Genomic DNA, 25,238 nt, shown 5'->3' with positions numbered 1-25,238 from the left:
AACTTTAAAATGCAGAGGTAGTTCCAGTTAAGATGGTGGCGTAGGTACCACGCCAAAGCAGCCTAGGGGGGAAAAAGACCAAAAAAACTCAGCAAAATACACACTTTTACTAAAAAGTGAAGTGTATAGGAAATTGAAGCAGCAGTGGAGAAGTAGAAGAGTTCCAGAGCATCCAGAGCCTGCACAGGCGGGAAAAGCCGCTCCGGCAGCTTGGCCAACCACCGCAGCCGCGGCGCACCAGAAAGCCGCCAGACTCGGCTCGAGCCGCAGGAAAAGCCAGCTGCGGGAGCTTCCCCTCTCACCGCACTCTCCGCAACTCGGGACACGTGAGGGGAGAGCGGCAGCGAGCAACGGAGGAGCAGACCGCGAGGGAGAAGAATGCTTGAAGCAGTGAGAGAACCGGAGCAGCTGCGGCTCCCTCCCCTCCCCCACCGCCTGAGCCCAGCTCCGGCGAACAGAGCAGCGTCCTGGGACCCGGCCACGCCAACTTAGGCTGACAGCGGGACCCAAGCAGGAGCAGAGTTTGGCAGCAACATCAGCAGCTCCAGCACTGGTAACAGCGGCCCCAGAAGCAGCAGACCCAGGAGTGGCAGCAGCGGCAGACTCAGCAGCAGCAGCTTCAGGGGGAGCAGCGGCAGTGGACACAGCAGCAGAAGCTTCAGCAGCTGTGGTGGCTCCAGCAGTGGCAGCTACAGCAGCAGCAGAGGCAGCAGCAGCGGCTCGGTTTGCCCCACAGGAAAAGCAAGTGCCCAGCTCCAGAAATTAGAAAAGCAGCCCGACGACCCAGGCAGCAACTTTACTGAGACCAAAATCATCCAAGGTAACTGGGATTGCACCAGGGAAGGGTCACACTTGGTCACAAGCTGACTTGGATCCCTCAACAGACCAGAAATCTTAATCTCTTTGTTGATAGAGGATCTGGTCATTATAATAACTACTCCTGTATACATACTCGGGGCTGTATTTGATTAAATGTGTACAGTGTTTAGTTAAATTTTAGAATCTACCTGTATTTTATTCCACTCAGCCTGCTTGAATACTCCTATAGCAGGGAAACTCAACCCCTAAGAATATCTTTGTAGATACTCTGAGAGTCTTAAGAGCCACACCTAACACCTTAAGGTCCTACCCTGAAAATATATTACATCAAATCAATTGATACAGCTGAGAATACACAGCTAGCTAGAAAATCCAAGCATTAACTTAATCCAAGATGCAAAAATATATACATTATAACACAAGAAACACTAAAAAGCAAGACGATATAAATCCACCTAAAAGTATTAATGCATCAGAAATGTCCTCCAGTGAGAAAGAGTTAGAGGAAATGCCTGAGAAAGAGTTCAAAAGAATGATTATAAATATGTTCAAAGAGGTCAAAGAACACATCAAAACAATCAAAGAAGAAATCAAAGGAATCAAAGAAGATGCAGGACACCAATTTAATGAAATAAGGCAATACAAGACATAAATAAGGAAATAGAAATAATAAAGAAAAACCAGTCAGAATTACTAGCAATGAAGAACACAGTTAATGAAATAAAAAACTCTGTAGAATATCTCACCAGTAGGATGGATGAGGGAGAGGACAGAATATCTAAGCTAGAAGACCAGGTGGCAGACCTAATGCAGTCCAACAAAGAGAAAGACAAACTTATAGAAAAGTATGAGTGGGAATTTCAAGATATTCGGGACACTATGAAAAGATCCAATATAAGAATTCAGGGCATAGTAGAAGGAGAAGAACTCCACTCCAGAGGCATAGTAGGCGTCTTCAACAAAATCATTGAAGAAAATTTCCCCCAAATTGGGAAAGAGGTGCCAATGCAGATACAGGAAGCCTTTAGAACCCCAGCCAGACAAAACCCAGAAAGAACCTTTCCTCGCCATATTATAATCAAACTTCCAAACACACACACCAAAGAAAAAATATTGAAAGCAGTTAGAGAGAAAAATCAAGTTACCTACAAAAGCAAGCCCATCAGGATTACAGCAGATTATTCAACACAAACTTTTAAAGCCAGAAGGGCTTGGAGTGATATATTCCAAGTTCTGAAAGATAACAACTGTCAACCAAAGTTACTTTATCCTGCAAAGTTATCCATTCAAATAGATGGAGAAATAAGGACATTCCATGACAAAAGCAGGTTAAAGGAGTATTTGAAGACAAAACCAGCTCTACAGAAAATACTTGCGAGAATCCTCCATGCTGAAGAAAAGGAAAAGCACACATATAAGGAGCCTAGAAAAAACAAGCAATACTCAAATACTAGTTAACATAAGAGAGTGCAGGTAGAACCAGAAACACACACACACACACACACACACACACACACACACACACACAAATGGCAAACATAAATACACACCTTTCAATAATATCTCTTAATATCAACGGCCTCAATGCCCCAACGAAAAGACATAGATTTGCAGACTGGGTTAAAAAGCAGGATCCTACAATTTGTTGTCTCCAAGAAACTCACCTTTCTACAAAGGATAGACATTATCTTAGGGTGAAAGGTTGGAAGACGGTGTTTCAAGCAAATGGGCCTAGAAAACAAGCTGGGGTTGCTATCCTAATATCAGACAGGGTAGACTTTAGTCCGACATTAGTCATGAAAGATAAGGAAGGTCACTTTATATTGATTAAGGGCACACTCCAACAGGAATACATTACAATCCTAAACATATATGCACCTAACATGGGGGCTCCCAAATTCGTCAAACAAACACTATTAGAACTAAGGTCACAGATAACACCAAACACAGTGGTGGTGGGTGACTTTAACACCCCACTCTCATCAATTGACAGGTCATCCAGGGAAAAAATAAACAGAGAGGCATCTGGACTAAATGAGGTCATAGAAGGAATGGACTTAACAGATATATACAGGACATTTCATCCAAAGGCTGCAGAATATACATTCTTTTCAGCAGCACATGGAACATTCTCTAAAATAGACCATATATTAGGACACAAAGCAAATCTTAACAAATTCAGGAAAATTGAAATAATTACTTGCATTCTATCTGACCACAATGGAATTAAACTACAAATCAGTAGCAAGAAAGGCTATAGAGCATACACAAAATCATGGAAACTAAACAATACACTACTAAATGATGAATGGGTCAATGAAGAAATCAAAAAGGAAATCAAAAAGTTTATAGAGTCAAATGATAATGAGAACACAACATACCAAAATCTCTGGGACACAATGAAGGCAGTTCTAAGAGGTAAATTTATAGCCTTAAGTGCCTATATTAAGAAATTAGAAAGGTCGCAAGTAAACGACCTAATGCTTCGCCTTAAAGCCTTGGAAAAAGAAGAACAAGGCAAACCAAAAATCAGTAGACGGGAAGAAATAAAAAAGATTAGGGCAGAAATTAATGAAATAGAAACAAAAAGAACAATCCAAAGAATTAATGAAACAAAGAGTTGGTTCTTTGAAAGGATAAACATGATTGATAAACCCTTAGCAAATCTGGTCAAAAGAAAGACAGAAGAGACACAAATTAATAAAATCAGAGATGAACAAGGTAACATCACAACAGATTCCAGAGAAATTCAAAAAGTCATAGGGACATACTATAAAAGCATATACTCCACAAAGTATAAAATGCAGAGGTACAAAAATATGTAAAAATAAAAGACAATCCTTTTCCAAATAAATTATGAGCCATAAATATTAATTTCTGTGTTTCTTAAAAAAACTAATTACTGGGGGTGGCGTTGCTGAAATATGAAAAATAAATCTGGGAAGACTGGTCATGCTTTGAACTGTTTCCTTACCCTTGTCTCTGACCATAAATGGTGGAGAAGAGTAAGAACCTAAAAGGATGTCAGCTCAGTGAACAGTCCAGGGATTCTGTGCTGGTTTAGCCAAGAATTGAAGAAACAGAAAATCCTAGTTATAACTAACATAACAGTCACCTGAAATGTGTTCTGGGTTGATGTAGTAGCTAGACTCTCATGAGCCACTTGTCTGGGAGCACACACTCATGGTTCTCTTTGGCCAAGTTAGGGTTCCATCATGTACTGGTTAGAACTTGGCTTGCTTTATTCACTTTTCACCAACTTTCCAGTGAAGGCTTCTAGCTGTGGTTTGATTAATAAGGACCAGAGGAAAGCAACGTCATTGTAAGTTCCTGAAAGCACATTTGTCACTTTCACTGATCTGAAAACAACACTTGAAGTGAGATAAACGAGCTAAGCTAAAATTGTTCAAATGATTCATATATTTAAGTACAAACACAACAACAGATCCATCTAGTAAGACATTTGGTTGACATGTTAGGGCTAGATAAGTTGATATTGAAAAGGATGCTTCTGGGAAACATTAAATTTGTGTAACAACTTTCCATGTAATAGAGAGGCCCACTCCGTGTAGAGGGGTGAGATCCCATATTGGAGGTGGCTTCCAATCTGAGTAAGATCAAATGATGGGCTAGGAGGGAGGCAAGAAAGCACTGTTGTCTTCCCCATGGCTTACACATGACCAAAGGCCACCAAAGGTGAGGAAACAAAGTTGATGTCATGATACTATGATGTACCTCTTCCTGGACTGTGAGAAGTCTGGTGGAGGTGTGGTTTTGCTGCAAGGGTCGAGTGAACCCTGGAGGAAGTCTCATACCTTTCTGGGAATAGGGCTGAAAACGGGGATTATTTAGTAGAACATCAGGTCAGCTGTGACATGGAGTCATAGTCTTGGGGCCAGCACACTATGAAAGACTGCTCTGGACCAGAGAGCCTACAGGTTACTTCCTGGATATAAAGGTGAGGGTAGACCACCTCCATAGCTAATGACACAGGGATCCCAGCACTTTCTCTGCACTTGCTCCTCTGGAAATCTCTACCTGTTCCCCTTTGCATATTGTCCCTTCCATCCCCCGCCGGCCTTGCTTGGCCACCCTGGTCTACTTGTTTCAGAGGGGCAGCAACTTGTTGGATATAGTTATGGCTAAGACATGCAGTCATGCATACGTACAACTGCATCTGTATTTTCCAGTTACAACACAGAAACAAGTTGCTTATTATCCTCTAACACCCCTTCCCTGCCCCTGTCTATTTTATGAACCACTGAAAGAATCTGGCTTGGTGATTCTATTGTCGCTTTCCTCCATAAATTATAGCTTCATAGATTTTCAGGCTGTTAGATACATGCCATTCAGGATTCCTATGCTTTCCTAAAAAACTGACCTATTTCTCATTATATAAGGTATCTCTTCATATATTCCATTCTACTTTGTTTGGCATTAATATGACCATGTCATCTTTCTTATTCATAATTTGTATATCATGTCTTATCCTCTTAATTGCAACATGAATCTTTATTCTCTCTCTCTCTCTCTCTCTCTCTCTCTCTCTCTCTACATATATATGTGTGTGTGTGTGTGTGTGTGTGTGTGAATCAATATATATATATATATATATATATATATATATATATATAATTGATTCACTTATTTTTAAAAAAAATATTTTATTTTTATTTATTTATTTACTTGATGGGAGAGAGACGCAGAGAGAGAGAGAGATGGAATGGGCATACCAGGGCCTCCAACTGCTGTAAATGAAGTACGCATGCATGTGCTACCTTGTGCATCTGGCCTACATGGGTCCTGGGGGAATTGAACCTGAGTTCCTTGGCTCTGCAGGCAAGTGCCTCAACCACCAAGCCATCTCTCCAGCCCATGATTCACTTATTTTAATCCATTCTGAAAGTCTTTTAATGAAATCTTTTAATCTACTTACACTTAATGCAATTGTTGATGAATGGTTTAAATCAACTACCTTGCTATTCTCCTCTTCTTTCCTTTCCTTTCCTTTCCTTCCCTTCCCCTCATTTTCAAAACAGGATCTCACTATGTAGCCCAGGCTGGTCTCAAACTCATGATCCTCTTGCTTCAGCTTCCTGAGTACTATGATTACAGGTATGTGTCACTATGGTCAGCCCAATATTTCTTTTTTGTCTGTTCCTAATTCTTTTAGTAAGTTCATTTTTACCCTGCCAGTATAGGGAAGTTGTAGGAATCAAATAATTTTTATTTTCAATTTGCTTTTCTATTTATTTAAAAAAAATTGTTGATTTTTGAAACAGGCATATATATACAAATATGTATATGTGTACACACACACACATACACACACATATACACACACACACACACACACACACATATGTATCTATGGAGAGAGAGAGAGAGAATTGGCATGCTAGGGCCTCTAGCCACTGAAAAAAATGAACTACAGATGCATGTCACCTGTTTATCTGGCTTTATGTGGATCCTGGGGAGTTGAACCTGGGTCATTTACCTTTGCAACAAGCACCTTAACCACTAAGCCATCTCTCCAGCCCTCTATTTGTTTTTAAAATAGCTACACTTGTTTGCATTATAACTTAAAGTTTTTATTTTTAGTGGATTATACAGTAATGATTTTCTTCTATGATTCTCAGTGTGTTGGCAACTACTGGAGTGAGGATCCTGATCTCTAGTTAGGAAAGTAGGGCTATAGTGCCAAGAAAGTTCAATATGAAGTGAGCACAAAATTAAAGGCTGTGTGAGTTATGGTTCCTCAGGAAACAGAACTAGTAAAATACATATAATTATGGGGGGCTTGGTTAGATGGCTTGAACAATCACAGTCTGAAAGTCTACAATGGCCCTCTGTAGACTGAAGAGCCAGAGAACTTGGTAGTTGTTCATTCCAAGGCAGCTGGATTGAAAGGACAAATGACATAGCCTTAGTACCAGCCAGAAGGCCCAGAAACCCCTTGGATAGCTGCTGGTACAAGGCCTCCTTCAAAGGCTGAAGAGCCTGGAGTGTGATGTCCAAGAAGGCAGCAGTGGAAAAATTTGACTATTTGGGAAGAGAGCGTGTGAGCGAGACCCAACTTACCCCTCCTTCTACTCTTTTGTACTAGTCCAAAATCCAGGAACCCACTGCTTTGAGTGCCTGGTAGGAGTGCTGGATGACAATAATGGGGAGCATGGTGGAGCTTACCTAGTGAGTCAAGAAGCAAAACAAAGATGAGAAAAGGGCTGGAGAGATGGCTTACCACTTAAGGATTTTGCCTGCAAAGCCAAAGGACCCAGGTTTGATTTCCCAGGACCCACGTTAGCCAGATGCACAAGGTGAAGCATGAGTCTGGAGCTTGTTTGCCATGGCTGGAGGCCCTGGCATGTCCATTCTCTCTCTCTTTCTCTGTGAAATAAATAAATAAATAAATAATTTTACAAAAAAAGAAAGAGGGGGAAAGATAAGTGCTTCTCCAGTCCCTTCCAGGGCATGCTACAGATCTCTCTGTAGGTTCTACTGCCTAGGCTCTACCACCTCCCACTAGCACCATCCCAGGGACCATGGCCATACCTTGGGGGATACTCAAGACCCAGACCATAGCACACTGTCACCTGATGTAAGGAGACACGTGTTGTATAAGGAGAGCTGGAGCACAGCCAAAGCAAAGTCAAGTTAATAGGCGGGTCTTATTCTTTCAGCAAGACATGATGTGGACAGCCAGCTAATTTCAATTAGCAACCATTCATTAGGTAGTTATTAAACTTGTGTCTTTGGAGAATTACAGGCTGAAGGAGCTGATACTCTGGGGAAGGAGACAGGAATGTCTGAATACAGGGAAGGATGAGATACAGCTCAGAGTGAAAGTGAAACTGCAGTGTTTGGGCAGGAAGGGTGGGCACACACCTCTGCACTGAAGGATGAACCAGGCATGACACCTGCTTACTTTTGAACCTTGGAAAAGCAGCTTAGGTCTACATTTAAACAATAAATTAGCCGGGCATGGTGGTGCATGTCTTTAATCCCAGTACTCGGGAGACAGAGGTAGGAGGATCACCATGAGTTCGAGGCCACCCTGAAATTACATAGTGAATTCCAGGTCAGCCTGGGCCAAAGTGAGACCCTACCTCGAAAAAACAAAAAACAAAGAATAAATTAGGGTACCAGGGACCAATTTTTATATAAAATGGCACTGAAACATCTATGCTTTTAAACATGCATCTGTCCAGCCCAGTAAATATTTAGAGTATGGTGAGTGCCAAGCTTTTCTCTAGGCATTTGACTATGTCTGAGGAATTAGACCTGCAGTAAATGATTTCTAACCTGCAGTAAATGGTTTGTAACCTGTAGTAAAAGGCAAAACAAATGTACTGTACCAAGTGTCAAGGACTCACCCTCTATAGAAGTTTGATGTTCTTTGATTTCAGTTTTTTCAGGTTACATTGTGGCCTTCAATTTAAAATTTTAACTTGGACTATTTCATAAGAATAAGTTGATTTTCCCTATCACTGACAGGTTGCCCTTGTGATTTAGTAAATAATTGTTTCTTATTGATTCTTAATACTTTTAAGCATAAATTAAATTTGTATTGAAAAATGATATATCAAGTGTTCTGATTATAGAGTTTTCCTTGAATTAACTGCACACTATTTTTTTTTAAAATTTAATTTATTAGTTTTCATTTCAGTGAATACAGGCAGTTTGGTACCATTATTTAGGCTCATCTGTGATCTACCCCCTCCCATAAGACCCTCCTTGTTAATGAAAATGGGTCGTGCATTGTGGAGTTAGCCCCCAGTTATTAGTATGATAAATGTCTCTGCAAATCATGACCCAACATGTAACTCTGACATTCTTTCCGCCCCCTCTTCCGCAAGATTTCCCTGAGCCATGTTGGGTTCATTTTTGGTCTGCTTCAGTGCTGAGGTGTTGGGGGCCTCTGAGGCTTTGGCTCTCTGATTTGGTAGGAGTTGATTTTGCTTTGCGTTAATCTCCTTCCCCTTTGTGCTGGTATCCGATTCACAGGAAAACATCACCCTTGCTTATTTTGCCAGTTGTCCTTAGTTTCAGTATTTTAAGTATTAAAACTTCATAGATTATTTTGCCATCTGGTCTATTATCATTTTTTCCCATAATGATCTTAATTAGCTTTCTTTTCAAATCTAGAACTGGGCCTGTAGAAGTCCCCCTCTCACATTACTTATTTCTTAGGATTTTCTTTGGTGTTTTTGCCTGTATGTCCTTCTAGTAAACTCAAATTTTTTTGTTAATTTTCAAAACATCTAAGCAAAAAATACGAAACAGCTATACAAACCATATTTTGAGCAAAACATCTTTGTAATATCATTTTCTAACTTAGAAATGAGGTATGTTCTGTTGTTAGGATACTGATTGGTATTTGCTGTTTTCTATGCTTACTGAGATTATTCTTTAGTATTTTATTATTTTTTGTTCATTTTAATTTATTTATTTGAGAGCAATAGAGAGAAAGAGAAAAAGGCAGGTAGAGAGGGGCGGGGGGCAGAATGGTTGCACCAGGGCCTCCAGCCACTGCAAACAAACTCCAGACACATGCGCCAACTTGTGCATCTGGCTAACGTGGGTCCTGGAGAATCGAAACAGGGTCCTTAGGCTTCACAGGCAAGCGCTTAACCTCTAAGCCATCTCTTCAGCCCTATTCTTTAGTATTTTAATTTTTATTAGCATTGGTACTATGGAGAGACATTTTCTACCTTCATTTGGCATGTTTGTTATTGCTCTATGGAAAAACCATAGCTAGTTTCTCTGATAGTGAGCTAATAAATTTCCTCCTTTCATTAATTTTGAGACTCTTTTGATTATTCATTTGAGATTTTCAGACATGCAATCATATCATGCATGGATAATGGTAATCTTAAGTTTCTTAATAGTTTGATAACCATTTATTTTAAAAAATCATATGTTATTGCATTAGCCAGAAATATTGGAAATGATTAAATAGTAATGAGCCATAACATACAGCTTTTCCTGACTTTGATTTTAATGTTTTTAATCCTTACTATTTCCATTTACTTTTCTGCTCACCAACAGTTACTGACTGCATTCAAGCTGCTGGATTCTGTTCAGTGTCAGGGATATAAGGCTTTTAAAATGACATGATTTCTGTTCTCCACAAACTTAAAATTTGTAGGTTTTGAATTAAGTGCCATGCTATGGAATACCAGGGAACTAGTCCAGCTATTTTGTTGCCCAAAATGAAGGCAGTCTTTAAGCCACTCCTCTGTATTTCTTCCTTGCTTAGTCTGTAGCCTTTTATTTGTTCACTTGCATTTTCTAGGCATAGTCACCTCATGTATAAGCAATGGTAACTTCAGTCTGTAACATTCCACTAATCATTCTTTTTTTAAAAAATCCATGTCTTCAATCTTTTTATTTAGGATTTGGTAATACCTTTCACCTAGCACTTTTCAAAAAGATGATTGTGGCTGGGCATGTGGTGCACACCTTTAATCCCAGCACTTAGGAGGCAGAGAGGTAGAAGAATCACCATGAGTTCAAGGCCACCCTGAAACTTCACAGTGAATTCCAGGTCAACCTGGGCTAGAGCAAAGCCCTATCTCAAAAACCAACCAACCAAACAAATAAAAAACCAACAGCAACAAAAAAGATGATTTTAGCTTTTATTCCCATATTGCTTATTTTGAGATAAAATTTGGTTTTAACAGATTGCTACAAATTTTTATGGATATTCCTCATACCATAAATAGCTTTCAGTGCTTTTGCAATATTTATTTCTCTAAACTGGTTTTGATATGCAAATTCCTGAAGCCACTGCCTGGACCCTTCTGCTTGCCAAGGGCAAGTCCTACCTACAGAAAAGGATGTTCTTCTGGAAAGAAAGCAGGCTGTGAGTTCAGGTCTCTCTGGATTCTTGGGAATTTTGAAGTCTCAGGCACGTAAGTAGGTATTCTTATAACTTGTGCTTTGTGCTATTAACTTCAAGAAACATTGTGCTGTGTATTATCTCAAAAACATGTTTTTCACATGTGTTACTGCCAAGAACAGCCAAGATGATACCAGACAGGAGGGCTAGGACAGCTACCACCTTTGGCCCCACACTGCTAGTTGCTGAGGCTTCCCCACCCTTTCTGAGTCCCACTCCATTATGCCTCCAAACAATGGGATCCAGGTGTCCCTCCCAGCTCCGGCAAGAGCCCCAGACAGGATATATCCTCTCCCAGTTTACTAGTCACTGATTGGGGGGGGGGGGCTGTGGTGCAATTTACATAGGTAAGTCTAAGGAAAGCAAGGAGGGTTTGGGATGTGAACAGAGATGCATTGTCCGCTGTGGAGGATGTGATGTGGGTACCATGTGGGATGACTACAGCATCAGCAAGAACAGAGGCAGCCTTATGGTAAGATTAAGGGAAGATTTAAGGGGGCACTGCCTGTGTTGTAGTATGTTTTATATTGTTCTAACAATTCTTGAGAGTAGGTAATTTACAAAGAACAGAAAACTTGTTCCTTCCCTGTTCCAGAAGCTGAGAGTCAAAGGTTAAGTGCCTGCGTCTGGTGAGGGCCTCCTGAGTCTTCATGATGGTGGAAGGGCAGGAGAATAAACCTACTCTTTTAAGCCCCTTGTATTGCAGCATCCATCCATCATGACCTGCATAGCCCCAAAGCCCCGCCTTCTAAACACTGTTGCACTGAAACACATGCAGACCATAGCACCTTGGATCTGAGGTGCTTAGTACAGGGTTCCTGAAGCCCAGCCTGGAAATGGGTTAGTGAGCTGCTGGAAAGAGGGCTTAGAAGAGGAACCCACTTGGACATAACGGTTTTGTATTTTAAATCACTCCCCTTTGTCTGTTCTTGGATGGACAGAACTGATGGCTCATCAAATGCCTGAAGATAAGTGCTCCCATCAGCCAGCATCTTGGCTGGAAGGATCAGGTTGGTGCCCATGGCCTGGTACAAGGAGCTGTGGGGATCTCAGGCTGTGCAGTGACTCTGGCTTGCCTGTCATGGACTTTCTTCTTTACTGTCTAAAAGGACCTACAAGAAGATGTGGCCCACAGGATATTACCTTAGGCCATATACTAATAACTTCACATGACAGCAGCGACCTGACACATCCTCTTTGTAAAATGGAGGTTGTTTATTGCTTGCGATGATTTTAACAGGCAAAACACTATATAGGAACTGTCATACTTACAAGGTGATACTTATGAAATGCCTGCATAGCATTGGAAGGAACTTTACTCATGAATTTTTTCTTGAGGTCTCACTTTCCTTTTACGGAGTGAAGAGGAGTCACAGCTTCCAACCCCCATGTTGGTGGCATCAGAAGCCAGTATAAGGACTCTGCATTGAGGCACATCCTTCTTCTCTGCCACCTTTCCTTGCTGCTATACATGCCCACCCCCATCACACCCACCTCAGTTCACAATGATTCACTACACATTTATACTTGCAGATAGCCAAGTCCATGCACGTTGAAAACATAGGTCATATTGCTTTTTCTTACAAAATGAGATGAAAAAATAAATTTAGACACACTTCAGTGTCATTCTTTGAACTTTATATATAGATATAGATATAGATATAAGCTCTTATTTTTTTCTTTATCAGTATACTCTATTTAGAACTTTAAAAAATAAACTTTCTTTTTTTGGTACCTCTGGTCTTGGAAACATTTAAAAATACATCTCCCTGGAATTTTGTGCAAATAATAATCATAAATAACATTAAAATCTATGTCATGTAAAAAATAAAAAGGGCCATTTCAAGGTTTTCTTTGTGACCCCAGTCACTTGCAGCCACTCAAAGACGATACTAGAAGTAGTCCGTGACTTGTCCCTGTAAACCGTGCAGGTCCTGATCCGGCTGTGAAGAGCTAGACAGGAACTCACCGTCTGGCTTGTCCATCTGTAAACTACTTCTGGAGAATTGAAAGACACTTCCTAAGCCACTGGCAAGTGACAGGGAGGAGATCCAGTTGAGGGAGCCACAGGTGGGCAGACTGAAGAGGGGTGACAAAGGTGCTGTGTGGCAGGCACTGGTGGGTTCTCTCCTAGAGTCCCTGGGACACTCTAGCATCACAGCCCCCCCTGGCCGGGAGCAGCCTGGGGCTTGTGTGCCCAGTCCTTTCAGCAGGGTGTTTTCTTTCAATGGCATGTTTGTATCCACCGTGCTGGGCTCCCCACTGGCTTCCGGTGAGCAGGTCAGCTGCTGTGTAAGCTGGGAAGTTTGAGTGGCACAGTCTTTGGAAATGGACTCAGAGGGCCCTATGATCCTCCCTTCTGAGAACTCAGTTCTTGGCTGTTCTGAGAGTTGTCCCTGAGCAAAGGTCTCTTTGGGAGTGCTCAGTGTATCAGGGAGTTTCTTGGCCAACTGGCGTCCCAACTGGAGTTGTGTAGGGAAAAGACTCCCCTGTAGGGCTTTGAAAAACAACCTGGAAAGAACACATCAAACAGAAAGTCAGAATGCTGTGGGTGGAGCCAAAGATTCCCAAGACTCACACAGGCCCAAAGCATGGCAGGGTGCACTCTTATGGGCCTTTGGGGACATGTGTGGTTGCATGCTGCACTTAGGACGTGGGCACACCATCTTTAATATGTACCTGGGCAGCAATGCAGCAATAGGTGCAATGAGACAGATCAAGTAAAACACAGGGTCTCCTAATAACATCTGCATGGTCCAGTAAGGGTTAGATGGAGGGTAGCATGTTGCACAGGACGTGTTGTAGATCAGAGCCACGGAGAAAAATAACAAGGTACTGAAGCCACACGCTAGCCAGTTGAGCCAAGTCTGAAGGGGAAGCAGAGACAAAAGGGTGTCTATTTCAGCTTAGGAGTGGCAACGATGACGGCAGTACAGTTCAACAGTATCAGTGAGGAGTATGACCTCCTAGGTCTTAGGAAAAACTGAGGACTTGGTCATGGGTGGCCCCTCCATGTTTTGGATCAGCCTGGGACAGGGATGTTGAGGGTGGGCAAGGGAATGTGGTGGTGACAGAGGGAAGAAGGTAAGGGAGCAGGAGGGGGGAGGTAGGCTGCAGCAGCGTCCCATGCTATGGTCTTGGGCAGGTGTCTTCCTTCTCATCACAGCAAGGCCAGCTTTACTCACAACACCTGCTGGGAAGTGTGGGGCCCACAGCAGCAGGGTCCTTGAGGGATGTGACTTTGCCAGAGGCTCTCACCCAGGTTTTAGTTTCAATCCCCAGATGCAGCAGGAAGGTGAACAGTGCTATTGCCGTGACAGGGGTCCCCCAGGTAAACACATCCACATTGGAGTCATAGTAGGCCTGCAAGACCGAAGAAAGACAACAGTGTCCCGCGTCTGTACGTGTTTAGAGGGTACCAAGGAGAGTCTCTGCACTGGTGCCCACTTACCAGGTAAGGGATGAAAAAGCACACCAAGCTCTGGAAGGCAGCATCAGCCATGTTTAACCAGAAGGCACGTGGCTGGTATTCCTGTCACACAGAAACAAGCAGGGAGATTAGAGGCAGGCCCTTGAATTCCTTGATGACATTCTCTAGGATGCCATGGCCCTAACAACACTTATTGTTTCAGGCTCCAGGTGGTGGATGAGAGCTACTGGCAGCTGTGAATCAGGAAAATTTGCTGTCATGAGTGTAGGTCAACAGAGAAAAGCAAACCGTTTACTACCGCTTCCAAAGGTGTCCAGTAAGAACACCTGGGCTATCGCCCGGCATGAGCTCTTCTCTTCTTTCCACTTTGTCAGGGTTTTATGGTGAACCCTTTACAGGATTTCTGAAAAAGTGAGTTTTGAGGCTGGGGAGATTGGCTTGGCAGTTTAGGGCACTTCCTTGTAAATCTTGCTGGCTTGGGTTCGATTCCTCGGTACCCATGTAAACCCAGACACACCAAGTGATGTAAGCATCTGGAGTTTGTTTGCAGTGGCAAGAGACCTGAGTGCACCCATTCTCATTCTTTCTCTTTTCTCTCTCTCTGCTTACAAATAAATAAGTAAATCAAAATACATTTTTAAAAATGAATCTTAATTTTTAAAGTTTGATGGTGGCTGTGTCCTGATGTTAAAGAATTGTTTTGATGGCTTGCTCAGGGCTTGAGTGTCTCCCTAAAAGACTCCTGTGTTGACAGGAAGTCTCTATTAAGAGCCACCAAGAGAGAGGAAATTTAGTCTATCATGTTTACAGGTGGGGGCTTTGGGAAGTGATAAGGATAGACTCATCAAATGGCAGACCCTATAAATGAATTATAAGGAGACCAGAAGGGACACATTAGCATGTCTGCCACATGATGTCATTCTGGGCTTCAGGACACTTTGTTGTTAACAACAAAGCCATCAGTAGATGCAGCTCCTCAGCCTTGGACCTCCAGAACTATTAAGCCAAAAAACAACCTTTCTTTATTAAGTAACCTAGGTATTTTGTGATAATAATGCCAAGCATACTAAGACAGTATATATATACACGGAAAGTGACCTGGATACAAACAGTTTTCTATTACCTGGGTGATCAAATTTGTACTAAGCCCCCAAGGAGCTGGCACAGGCTCTGGCCTGCAGGAAACACTAAGCAAGGGCCACTTACTACCATGTAAGAGAAGTGCTGCCTATATGCTCACTGATCGCTTCACTTCACTCCCCACACTGACAGTGTCTTCTCTCATGTTTGGAAAAGAAGACTGAGGCAGTTAAGGATAGAAACCCTCTGAGATGACAGAAGGCCCCCTCTCCTGGTCCACTGCCTCTACAACTGTATAGCCTGCCCCCAAGAGAATGGAATGTCAATAAAAGTGACCACTGAAGATTAATTATTTGGTGAATAAATTCTACATTAGTGTCCAAGAGATGAGGTGACACACCCTTTGTACACAAATACAATTCAAACTTGCCAAAGAGAAACTTTGAAATGCCTAAATTTCATAGCTGGCTGGGAACACTTGTCTTTTAGTGGCAATTATGTAGCATTTTATGTGAACATGTATTTATATTGGTTCCTTTTTTTTTTTTTTTTTCTTTCTGAGGTAGGGTATCTCTCTAGCCCAGGCTGACCTGGAATTCACTATGTAGTCTCAGGGTTCCCTCAAACTCATGGTGGTCCTCGTACCTCTGCCTCCTGAGTTCTGGGATTAAAGGCGTGAGCCACCACACCCCGCTTATATCTGATCTTTCAATAATCTTTCCTTTGAGTCAGTCTTCTTAATTCCTACTGGAAATAAGTGTTGATGTTGTTTTCTTTTCTTTTTTCTTCCTCTGCTTTCTTGCTTTAGAAAAATTCTACCTGGGCCTCACATATCTTTTTGTTGTTGTTTGTTTTGTTTTCTCAAGGTAGGGTCTTGCTCTAACCCAGGTTGACCTGGAATTCACTATGGAGTCTCAGGGTGGCCTCAAACTCATGGTGGTCCTCCTACCTCTGCCTCCCGAGTGATGGGATTAAAGGTATGCGCCACCACGCCCAGTTTTACTTATCTTTTCTAACTGCCTCAGACTTAGGGTGAGCTTTCCTTGGGCTCCTGGAGATGCTTGGGTGGAGATGATTTTCACTTAATGAATAACTGAACAATTTGGATGTGGAGTAGATAAAAGGATTGGTTCTCAGAGGGGTGTTACTTGGAGGTGGGGAAACCTTCAGGAGTGGTGACTAATGGGAGAACTTTAAGTGCACTGACAGTATGTCCTTAGGTGGTGGTGGGGATCTGTTATCTTCCCCTTTTGCTTCCTTGTTCTTGATGTGAGCAGTTTGTTCCATTATGTTCTTCCCACCTTTGTCATTTAGCTTCCTCACCAGAGGGCTGTATGGCACTGCCTGATCTCAGACTGAAAGTTCCACATTGTATGCTTAAGTAATGTCTCCCTGCTGTAAGTTAATTATCTCAAATATCTGTTCTAGCAACGCAAAGCTATGTAATGCACCAGAGTCCAGTATCCATTCTGCAATTTCAACAATTTTCCAGGATGTCTGCTGAAAGGCTTAGAGAATTGTACTTTCTGCAAGATGAACAGAGGAGGGTCTAGGAGATGGAGGCCGAGACCTGGGAGCTTACCTCCATATTCTGCCCACTCTTGTAGAGCTGTGGCTCTTTCAGAAGCATGCCAGCTGGCACATCCTTGTCTAGCACCCCAGTCACGAGCTGGGGAAGCGATGAGAAGAGCAGATTGAAGAAGATCAGGTACCACTGGTCGATCATGGCAGATGCAGAGAAGCCACAGTAAAACTGGAACCAAAACAGGAGGCCCACGAACATCTGTGAAGGAGAAAGGAGCATAGGAATAGGTTATTCTTTAGTTGTTCCTACAAGTTCTCATCCTAAGAACTCAAGATCCCTGCAGACATTTTCTGTGAAGACTAAGTGGCAAGGCAGTGACTTCTCCCAAAAGCAGCCCTAATGCTGAGTCCTCTTGACCTCTGCCTCGTCATCATCTGCCCCCATCCTTCTTGTTCCCAAGAGCTGGACAGTGGGAATTGAAATTCCCAGGGGTATAGAAGGAGCGAGGTTTTGTGCCTTTAGAATATGAAACAGGGAAAAGGTGGAACCTGGCTAAGGGCTGCTTATATTTGAAGAGTCTGCGACTTTTTCCCTAGACCTCTCCTCTTTTTGTACCCTAAAAAAACCTACTCCAGGTTACATCTCTGATTCCATCTCCTTCCTTAGTCACACATTATATATGAGTGAAATCTCATCTTTCTTATTTTTTTGACACAGGTTCTCACTGTAGTGCAGGTGAGCATTGGATTGACAATCTTCCTATCTTGACCTCAAGTTGGTAAGGAGTAGTGGACAATTATCAACTCTTGTTAGGAGCAGGTATACAAGTACAAAGGCAAAGTGTCTATGTTTCTGCTTGGACTGAACCCACTGGCCTCAAGCTCTCTGCAGAAGGGGGCATGAGCAACACTATGTGATCTTTCAGGCATCCCTGCTTTAACCAACCAAGAGATAAGAAGTCAAGAGTTTAAATAACACTCTCGGTAGATCTGAGAGCTGGGCAGGCTCTCTTTCACTATTACTAGGTCACTAAGTGTCCATGGTCCAAGTGCATTTACCTTGGTTTCCAGCTGGTGCAACTATGTGAAGGTAATGGAACCTTTAAGAGGTGAGGTCTAGTGGGAGTCAGTTTATCAAAGACATGCCCTTAAAGGGGATGATGGGATCCTAGCCTCTCTCTTTAATCTCCTGAGCACCATGATATAAGTTTTGCTCCTGTCCTGATGTACTGCCTTACCTTTAAACTAAAGGCAACAGGGCCTTTGACTATGGGCTGAGACTGAGCCAAATAAACCTTTCCTCCTTATAAACTGTTTATTTCTGGTATTTTGTAATAGTGATGCAAAAAACTAACACAAAAATCATTCTCTCAATATCTTGGTAATTTGGCATTGATCATTTCATACCTCTCTGCCTCAGTTTTCTTGTCTGTGACATGGGCATACTGGTGAGACTTAACCATGGCATTGGATTCAATGTTCCAAAGTCTTTAAGAAACTCACCACCAGCATTCCTGGCGCACTTTAGGTAGTCCTTTTTAACACAGGCATTTTCTGTTTTGAGGCTCAAGCTCAAGGTGTTCTTACCATTTTACAGAAAAGAAAACTGAGGTTCTCAGATGTGAAGACTGTACTATTATATAAGTAACAAACCCAACTGGTTCAAACTTAGATGTATCTTGGCATGGGGCACAGAGCTTGTCTCAGAAGGCAATGAGACAAAGTTAAAGCAAAGTCTCTTCTGGTGCCATGGAGCCTAGGTGTGGGTTCTGGAGCTGTGACTCTGACTCAATTACTTAACCTCTCTGAGCTTTGGTTTCTTGATCTGGAAATGGCTTGTGAAGATGAGAAGAGATAGTTGTTTGTGTGAATGGAAGCTATGACGCCCACCCCCCATTATCCTGTTTCAATCTATGACTTAAATCTAACATGCGGTATTTTTCTTCCACACTAGCATCTGATGGACTTGGCCTTTTCATTGACTTTCTTCCTGTCCTTCCTCCCACGGCCGACTTTATCTCACCCACCCTCACAGGCTCAGCTTAATGAGTCATCGTAGAGCAAATGGAGTCAAGGAGAAGAGGAAGAAATATACTTAGATAATTGAGCACCCCTCCCCTCAGTAGTACCAAACAGCATTATTCCCAAACCCCTGTTGCTATGGAAACTGCTCTTCTCTGCTCTCTTTATTCGAAAGGAAGGCCAACTTATTCTTAAATCTAATGAATCTCGTGTGAGGAGTGATTATCCTTGAACTCCTCATGTGGATGAATGCTCGTTAACAAAGGCCCTGAATCTTACATGAATAAAAGCAGGTGTCTCTTTGCCCCTCCTCATGCCTCCCAACAGTAGTAGGCTTATGGCAGGGAGGAGGGTTGGCCTATTCTAGGTGGCCACTTGGGGCCTGTTTTCCAATAGAATGTTGAATTGCCTAGTCTATGTCATTCTCAACACCTTAATTTGGAATTACAGAGATCAGTTAGATCAACTCCCATTTTTTTTTGGATTGAAAAAATAAAGAAGGCAAATACAGATGTTCCCCAACTTATGATGGATGGTTCAACTTGAGAATTTTTGACTTGATGACAGCATAGTCATATCCACTCAGTAGAAATGTTTGAATATCAAATGTGGATCTTTCCCTGGGCTAGGGATAGGTGATTCTGTGTTCTCACTAAATGCTGGGCAGTGGCTTTGAGGCAAAGCTCCCAGTCTGTGGAGGACACCACGAGGAGATGGCTACTTTACAGTGTGCTATCAGCTAGGCTGGCTGTAGTAACTGCATTTTCCTTGATACATTTTCAAATTGTGATGGTTTTATCAGGACACTGCAACTTCACTAGTGACTGAGGAGAAGCTTTGCTTAAGATCCCACTGATAATGAATGACAGAAATGAAACTGGGCTCCATTCCAACAGGCCCCACTCAGTTGTCCAACCTGGGCAGCTGGAAGCCTCTAGGTATAACCACTGTGTGTCTGAGGCTTCAGCATTGTGGAGATTCAATGCTGCAAAATAAGGAAGGGTGAACTCCAAGAGCAGAAAAAGCACAGTATTCTTGGATGTGGTCCCAGGCATAGCTTAATCTGAATTAATTTCTAAACCTACCCAATTAGACATGCCCTGATTGGTTCTTAGCATCTGCATTCACTGGCTAGAAGATATTTTGAAAATCAGACAAGAGTTAGTAGGTGGAGGTTGGGAACAAAAAGACAGGTGCCAAGCCTCCAGAAGGAGCCACTGAGAACAGACAAGAGGTGTTCAATAGCAATTTAGAGTTAACATATGAAATTAAAAAGAAAACTAACCTTTTAATTTATTCTATTCTTTTATAGGAGAATACAAGACACTCTTGACATTGTTGTCCTAGACAGCTTGGTTTATTATGCAACTACCTTGGATGACTGTTCATACCAAGAATTTATTTGGTCCCTTGTTGGTTCAATGAGCCTCAAGCTGTCAGAGGCAGAGACAAGAGGGGAACAGCCCAGCAGCTTCCTCAGGAAGAGTATCTACAAATCTCCTGTAAATGGGACAGGGTTCTGGGATGACCATCCTACAAGGCTATTGAGCAGCTATTTCCCAAAGGCTTATGAAAGAGCTATGAGGAATTATTAGGATTGTTTTTTGGAAGATAGCCTTGCAAGTATGAGAATCTGTGTGTGATCCTATGTTTGCCTAAAAATGCTGGGCATGGTAGTGTGTGCCTGTAATGCCAGTGCTGGGGCGAGGGACTGAAGACAGGAGGAGTCCTGTGGTTCACTGACCATCTAATCTAGCTGAATTGTTAACTAGGGAGTTCCAAGCCAAAGAGACCCCGTGTCAAAAAAGGTGGGTAGAAGCCGGGTGTGGTGGTACATGCCTTTAATCCCAGCACTCAGGAAGCAGATAGGAGGATCACTGTGAGTTTGCGGCCACCCTGAGACTCCATAGTGAATTCCAGGTCAGCCTGGGCTAGAGTGAGACCCTACCTCGAAAAACAAAAAACAACAACAACAAAAAGGTGGGTGGTGTTGTTGAAGAACAACACCCAAGGTTGTTCGCTGGCCTTCATAGGCACACATGTACCTACACACACACACACACACACACACACACACACACAAACGTGTACCTACACCCACACACATGCACACACATGTACCTACACATACTAGCACACACACGTGCATGCACACTAAAACAAAATTAGGGCTATGGTGATGACTCAGCAGCTAACAGTGCTTGTTTGCAAAGCCTGTGCACTTGGGTTCAACTCTCCAGTACTCATGGAACAGCCAGATGCACAAAGTGGCACATGCACCTGGAATTCATTTGCAGTGGCAGGAGGCCCTAGCACACTTTTTCTTTCCTTCCTCCTTCCCTTCTTTCCTTCCTTCTCTTTCTCTCTTCTTGCAAGTAAAAAAACAAACAAAAAAAAAACTTTAAAAAATCAAAACTGATGGGCTGGAGAGATGGGTTAGCACTTAAGGCGTTTGCCTGCAAAGTCAAAGGATCCCAGTTCGACTCTCCAGCACCCACATAAGCCAAATACAAAATGGGGCACACGCATCTGGAGTTCATTTGCAGTGGCTGGAGGCCCTGGTGTGCCCATTCTCTCAAATAAATCAATAAAATATAGTTTTAAAAAATCAAAACTGAGCTGGAGAGATGGCTCAATAGTTAATTGTACTTCCTGTGCAAGCATGAGGGCGGGGATGGGGCTGCTACTACTCAAGTCCAAATCTCTAGAAACTCAAAACGGCTTTGCATGGTTATGCATATCTGTAACTCCAGTACTGCAAGGGGAGCAGAGAGCAGGGAATTGCTCAGGTTCTCAAAAGCAGCAAGCTTTGGTGTCAATAAGACTTTGGCTCAAACAAGAATGTGTGGAAGAACAATGGAGTGGGATGCCCAATATTCCGCTCCAGCTAACACAGGCAAGTGGCCCCACTGTGCATTGTAGGCAAGGACACATGTATACACATCACACACATGGCATTATATAAACGCATACGCAAGCAAGAAAGAAAGAAGAAAAAGAAAAAAGTTCCTGCAGAGATCTACCCATCTCCTATCTGGCCTGGGAAACTTCACCAATGGTCAACTGAACTACAAGCGGAATTGACCAGAAGAGGGCAGATTTGACAATCAAGTCCAGGAGGAGGAGGAGGTGGTGGTTCATTCCTGCCTGTTCCAAGTCCTGAGCTGGGGATCTGCCAGATAGGCATACTGTGGGTGTGCCTCAGACAGACACCATTCAATAGATGGACCTCAGAAGGATCAAGCAATCTTCTGATCCCAAGGTCACTAAGCATACTTCTGCATATCCTTTAATCTTTGTCTACTGTAGAGAAATCAACACCCCATTATGGACACACAGCAGAATGCTCCTAAAACACACATGTATGGAATGGCTGAGAACTTGGGACTTGAATGGACATTAGATGCTGACCATAGCTATGTCCTTATGCAAACTGTGCACCCCCTGGATATGCTACTTCATAAAGTTGTGCGTGGACTTCCTTGCGTTAGATGCTTGTGTGCAGGAGCTTTCCCTTAGAGACCTGGCTGCTCTTGTTGCCCATACATTAGTTTTCTTAGATGATATGCTGCAAGGTCAGCCTAGGGCTGTGGATGTTCATAGAGGCCAAGGAGGTTGGAGTGGACAGGTGATCCTGGGGTGGCCTGCTAGCCTTGTGCATTTGATGATCCTACAAATCTCATGCTTTAATTGGAAAAAAAAATTGGTAAGCACCTAATCTAATACTTACTGTGTTTTTGTAAAAGAAGTATAGCACCATGTTAGCTAGTCGGGAGTAGCACCAATGTCCGTGGACAATTAAAAGTCTCTCCAGGTATCGGAATCTTGGCACTGCGAAGTCGCTCGCCATCACTGCCTTGAAAGGAAGAGGAAATCCCATTACTGATGATGGCCTGCTCACTGGAGGTCTGCCTTCTCCCCCCAAATGCAAGGCAAATCATGGAAGAAAAAATCCAGCTTTGAATAGTGTTAAGGTTGGCTTGTGTTTCTGCCCCTTACAATTCCTTCAATAAAGAAGGAAGACCACTAAATCAACACTCTTGCTCAGGGATGCCACTTTATAGATCCATTTGTGACTTCAAATACTGATATGTGTTAATAGGCTTAAAAAGGTTTTACTTTTTTAAAATATCTTTGGGCTGGAGGGATGGCTTAGAAGTAAAGGCGTTTGCCTGCAAAGCCAAAGGACCCAAGTTCGATACCCCAGGACCCATGTTAGCCAGATGCACAAGGGGGCGCACATGTCTGGAGTTCGGTTGCAGTGGCTGAAGGCCCTGGCATGCCCATTCTCTCCCTCTTTTTTTGTCCAATTAATCAATTAATTAAAATAAAATACTAAAAAATGCTGCCTTGTAATAAACTACAACCATAGAATTGCATGAAGCTTTCCTTCCTTCCTATAGCCTCAGATGTTATGGGTGATATATACAGAGCACTACTCAAAGATAAGCCAAGGACACACCCCTTCTTTACATCAGACAGACACTTCAACATCATGGGAGGTGTAGTTTTCATGGAACACTGACAAGGAACATGTCTTTATATAGGAAGTACTGATGCATTTTGTTCCCAAGCATTTACCTTCCTGGTTCTTTGGACCTGAGGATGCTGAATCTATAGATATACAGGGCCTATGGCAGCTCTGTCTTAGGTCTGCTCTCAGCTCTTTCCTTCCTCTCCTCCTTCTTTCACCTGTCTCATCAGTGCTCATGTTCCTCATTCATCATTCTTCTCCCATGAATTCAAAAAGGAGTCTGTGGTGGTTTAATTCAGGTATCCCCCATAAACTTACATGTTTTGAATGCTAGGTTCCCAGATGATGGAGATTTGGGGATTAATGCCTCCTGGAGGCAGTGTACTGTTGGAGGTGGGCTTATGGGTGTTATAGCCAGTGTCCCCATACCAGTGTTTGGCACACCCTCCTGTTGCTGTTGTCCACCTTATGTTGGCCAGGAAGTGATGTCCACCCTCTGATTATGCCATTGTTTTCCCTTGTATCATGGAGCTTCCCCTCAAGCCTATAAGCCAAAATAGACCTTTTCCCCCCATAAGCTGCTCTTGGATGGATGATTTCTGCTAACAATGTGAACCTGACTGTAATAGAGTCTATATTTGACTTTACTTTGTCTGCATAATGTCCCAGATACTTCCATCATGAACATGGGGGAAGCTCAAAAAACATTTGTTGAATGAATCAAAGGAAAAGTTTATTAGGGCTTTTTCAGAGTTTTCTCTCTATCCTATAGTGAAAAGCTGACTAGCACTGTACCTGTCAAACCTGCATGCAAAGAAATTCAACAAGTATTTTTATACTGAAGACCTTAATATTGAGTAGGTGGAGAAGAGACCCTGCTGCTACCACTGTTCCTCATCTTGAGCCAGACACACAACACTCCCAACCACAGGCACTTGTGAATCAAGCCAGGTGAGCAGTGATGGGCACAGCTGGGACACGGGGCACATGGTGAGATGCGGCTTGAAGCAGGAATAACTTCTAGGTAGGATGTTGCTAAACACTTCCCTATGTACCTCAAGTTATGCTTAGTGGAAGGTGTGTTTTGAAAAGACAATGAGATCTCTTCTCATGACCTTTTTCCTTGCATTTTATATCAAGAAGTGAAGGGCACTCTCCTGTGTCCTTTGTTGCGACAACAGCAGTGTGGTTTAGAAGCCAGCCATGATGAAAAAGCTGTCCTAGGCAGGGGGTTGGAGAAAACAATAGCGCCTCTACATCTCTTAAGATGCTTGTTCTCTGGACTCTTCTGGACCAGTGTAGGTGAAATGGCCCCAAGCATGTATCCCTGAATGGGAACCAGTGTGCAAAGTGACCACAGCATCTATCACCCAGCTTGAAGGGGCCACCCAGAACAGTGGGGACAGCTGGGAGCATTTGTAAAGGCCACTCTGGTGGAGGGACAAGCACTATGTTTGACTAGATTTGGGGTAGATGGGAGGGCTGAAGACTGGAGAACCAGATAGTTTCCTCAAGAGCTCTGACCAATGTCTCTTGCAAAGACCCTAAAGTCCACTGCAGGTCTATTTTCATTTTTTTGTAGTATCTGAGATCAAACCCACGATATAGCATGTGTGAAGTAGGCACTGTGCTATTGGGATATCCTCACAAACCATATTTTAAACACTTTCCACTTTGAATAAATTCCTAGACTGACGCTCCCATGGACAGTGATTGTGTTTGATGGTATCTGTGTTCTAAATCTGTACTGAGCTATAGCGGGGGACTCAAGGAAAAATTTTTGAGAATAATAGGATAAATGATTTAAAAATTAAAAAAATGCATAAAACCTTTTAAGCTCTTACATATTGACAGAAAGAAGCATAGATATTTACTATGAAACCCTTACCATTTGACTCAGAAATTTAAGGTTTTAAACTTTTTAGCCATATAAAGCCAGCCTGCCTTTTGTATTTAAGGAGTTTGCATCTGCAGATGGAAAACTTATA

The 25,238-nt window shown here is 42.6% G+C and overlaps 1 protein-coding gene across 2 annotated transcripts in view; it reads right to left on the bottom strand.

Annotated features, from left to right (window-relative positions):
- Positions 1–12,472: 12,472 nt before the first annotated feature.
- Positions 12,473–25,238, bottom strand: part of Atp10a (ATPase phospholipid transporting 10A (putative)) — a 165,834-nt gene continuing 153,068 nt past the window's right edge. The window contains exons 16-21 of one of the 2 annotated variants that reach the window (XM_012949530.2): positions 22,507–22,632; positions 16,813–17,013; positions 14,172–14,252; positions 13,979–14,083; positions 13,400–13,587; positions 12,473–13,231 (exon numbers count right to left, since the gene is read on the bottom strand). In XM_012949530.2, coding sequence (XP_012804984.2) covers positions 12,613–13,231; positions 13,400–13,587; positions 13,979–14,083; positions 14,172–14,252; positions 16,813–17,013; positions 22,507–22,632 — 1,320 coding nt within the window. In that variant the 3' untranslated portion in view covers positions 12,473–12,612. The remainder of the gene's footprint in view (positions 13,232–13,399; positions 13,588–13,978; positions 14,084–14,171; positions 14,253–16,812; positions 17,014–22,506; positions 22,633–25,238) is intronic. The other variant, XM_045146152.1, reaches the window with a different exon arrangement.

This window comes from Jaculus jaculus, chromosome 3, assembly GCF_020740685.1.
Source record: "Jaculus jaculus isolate mJacJac1 chromosome 3, mJacJac1.mat.Y.cur, whole genome shotgun sequence".
Taxonomy (NCBI): Eukaryota; Metazoa; Chordata; class Mammalia; order Rodentia; family Dipodidae; genus Jaculus; species Jaculus jaculus.
Note: the sequence above shows the minus strand (reverse complement) of the source record. Positions and strands in the feature narration are given on the sequence as shown.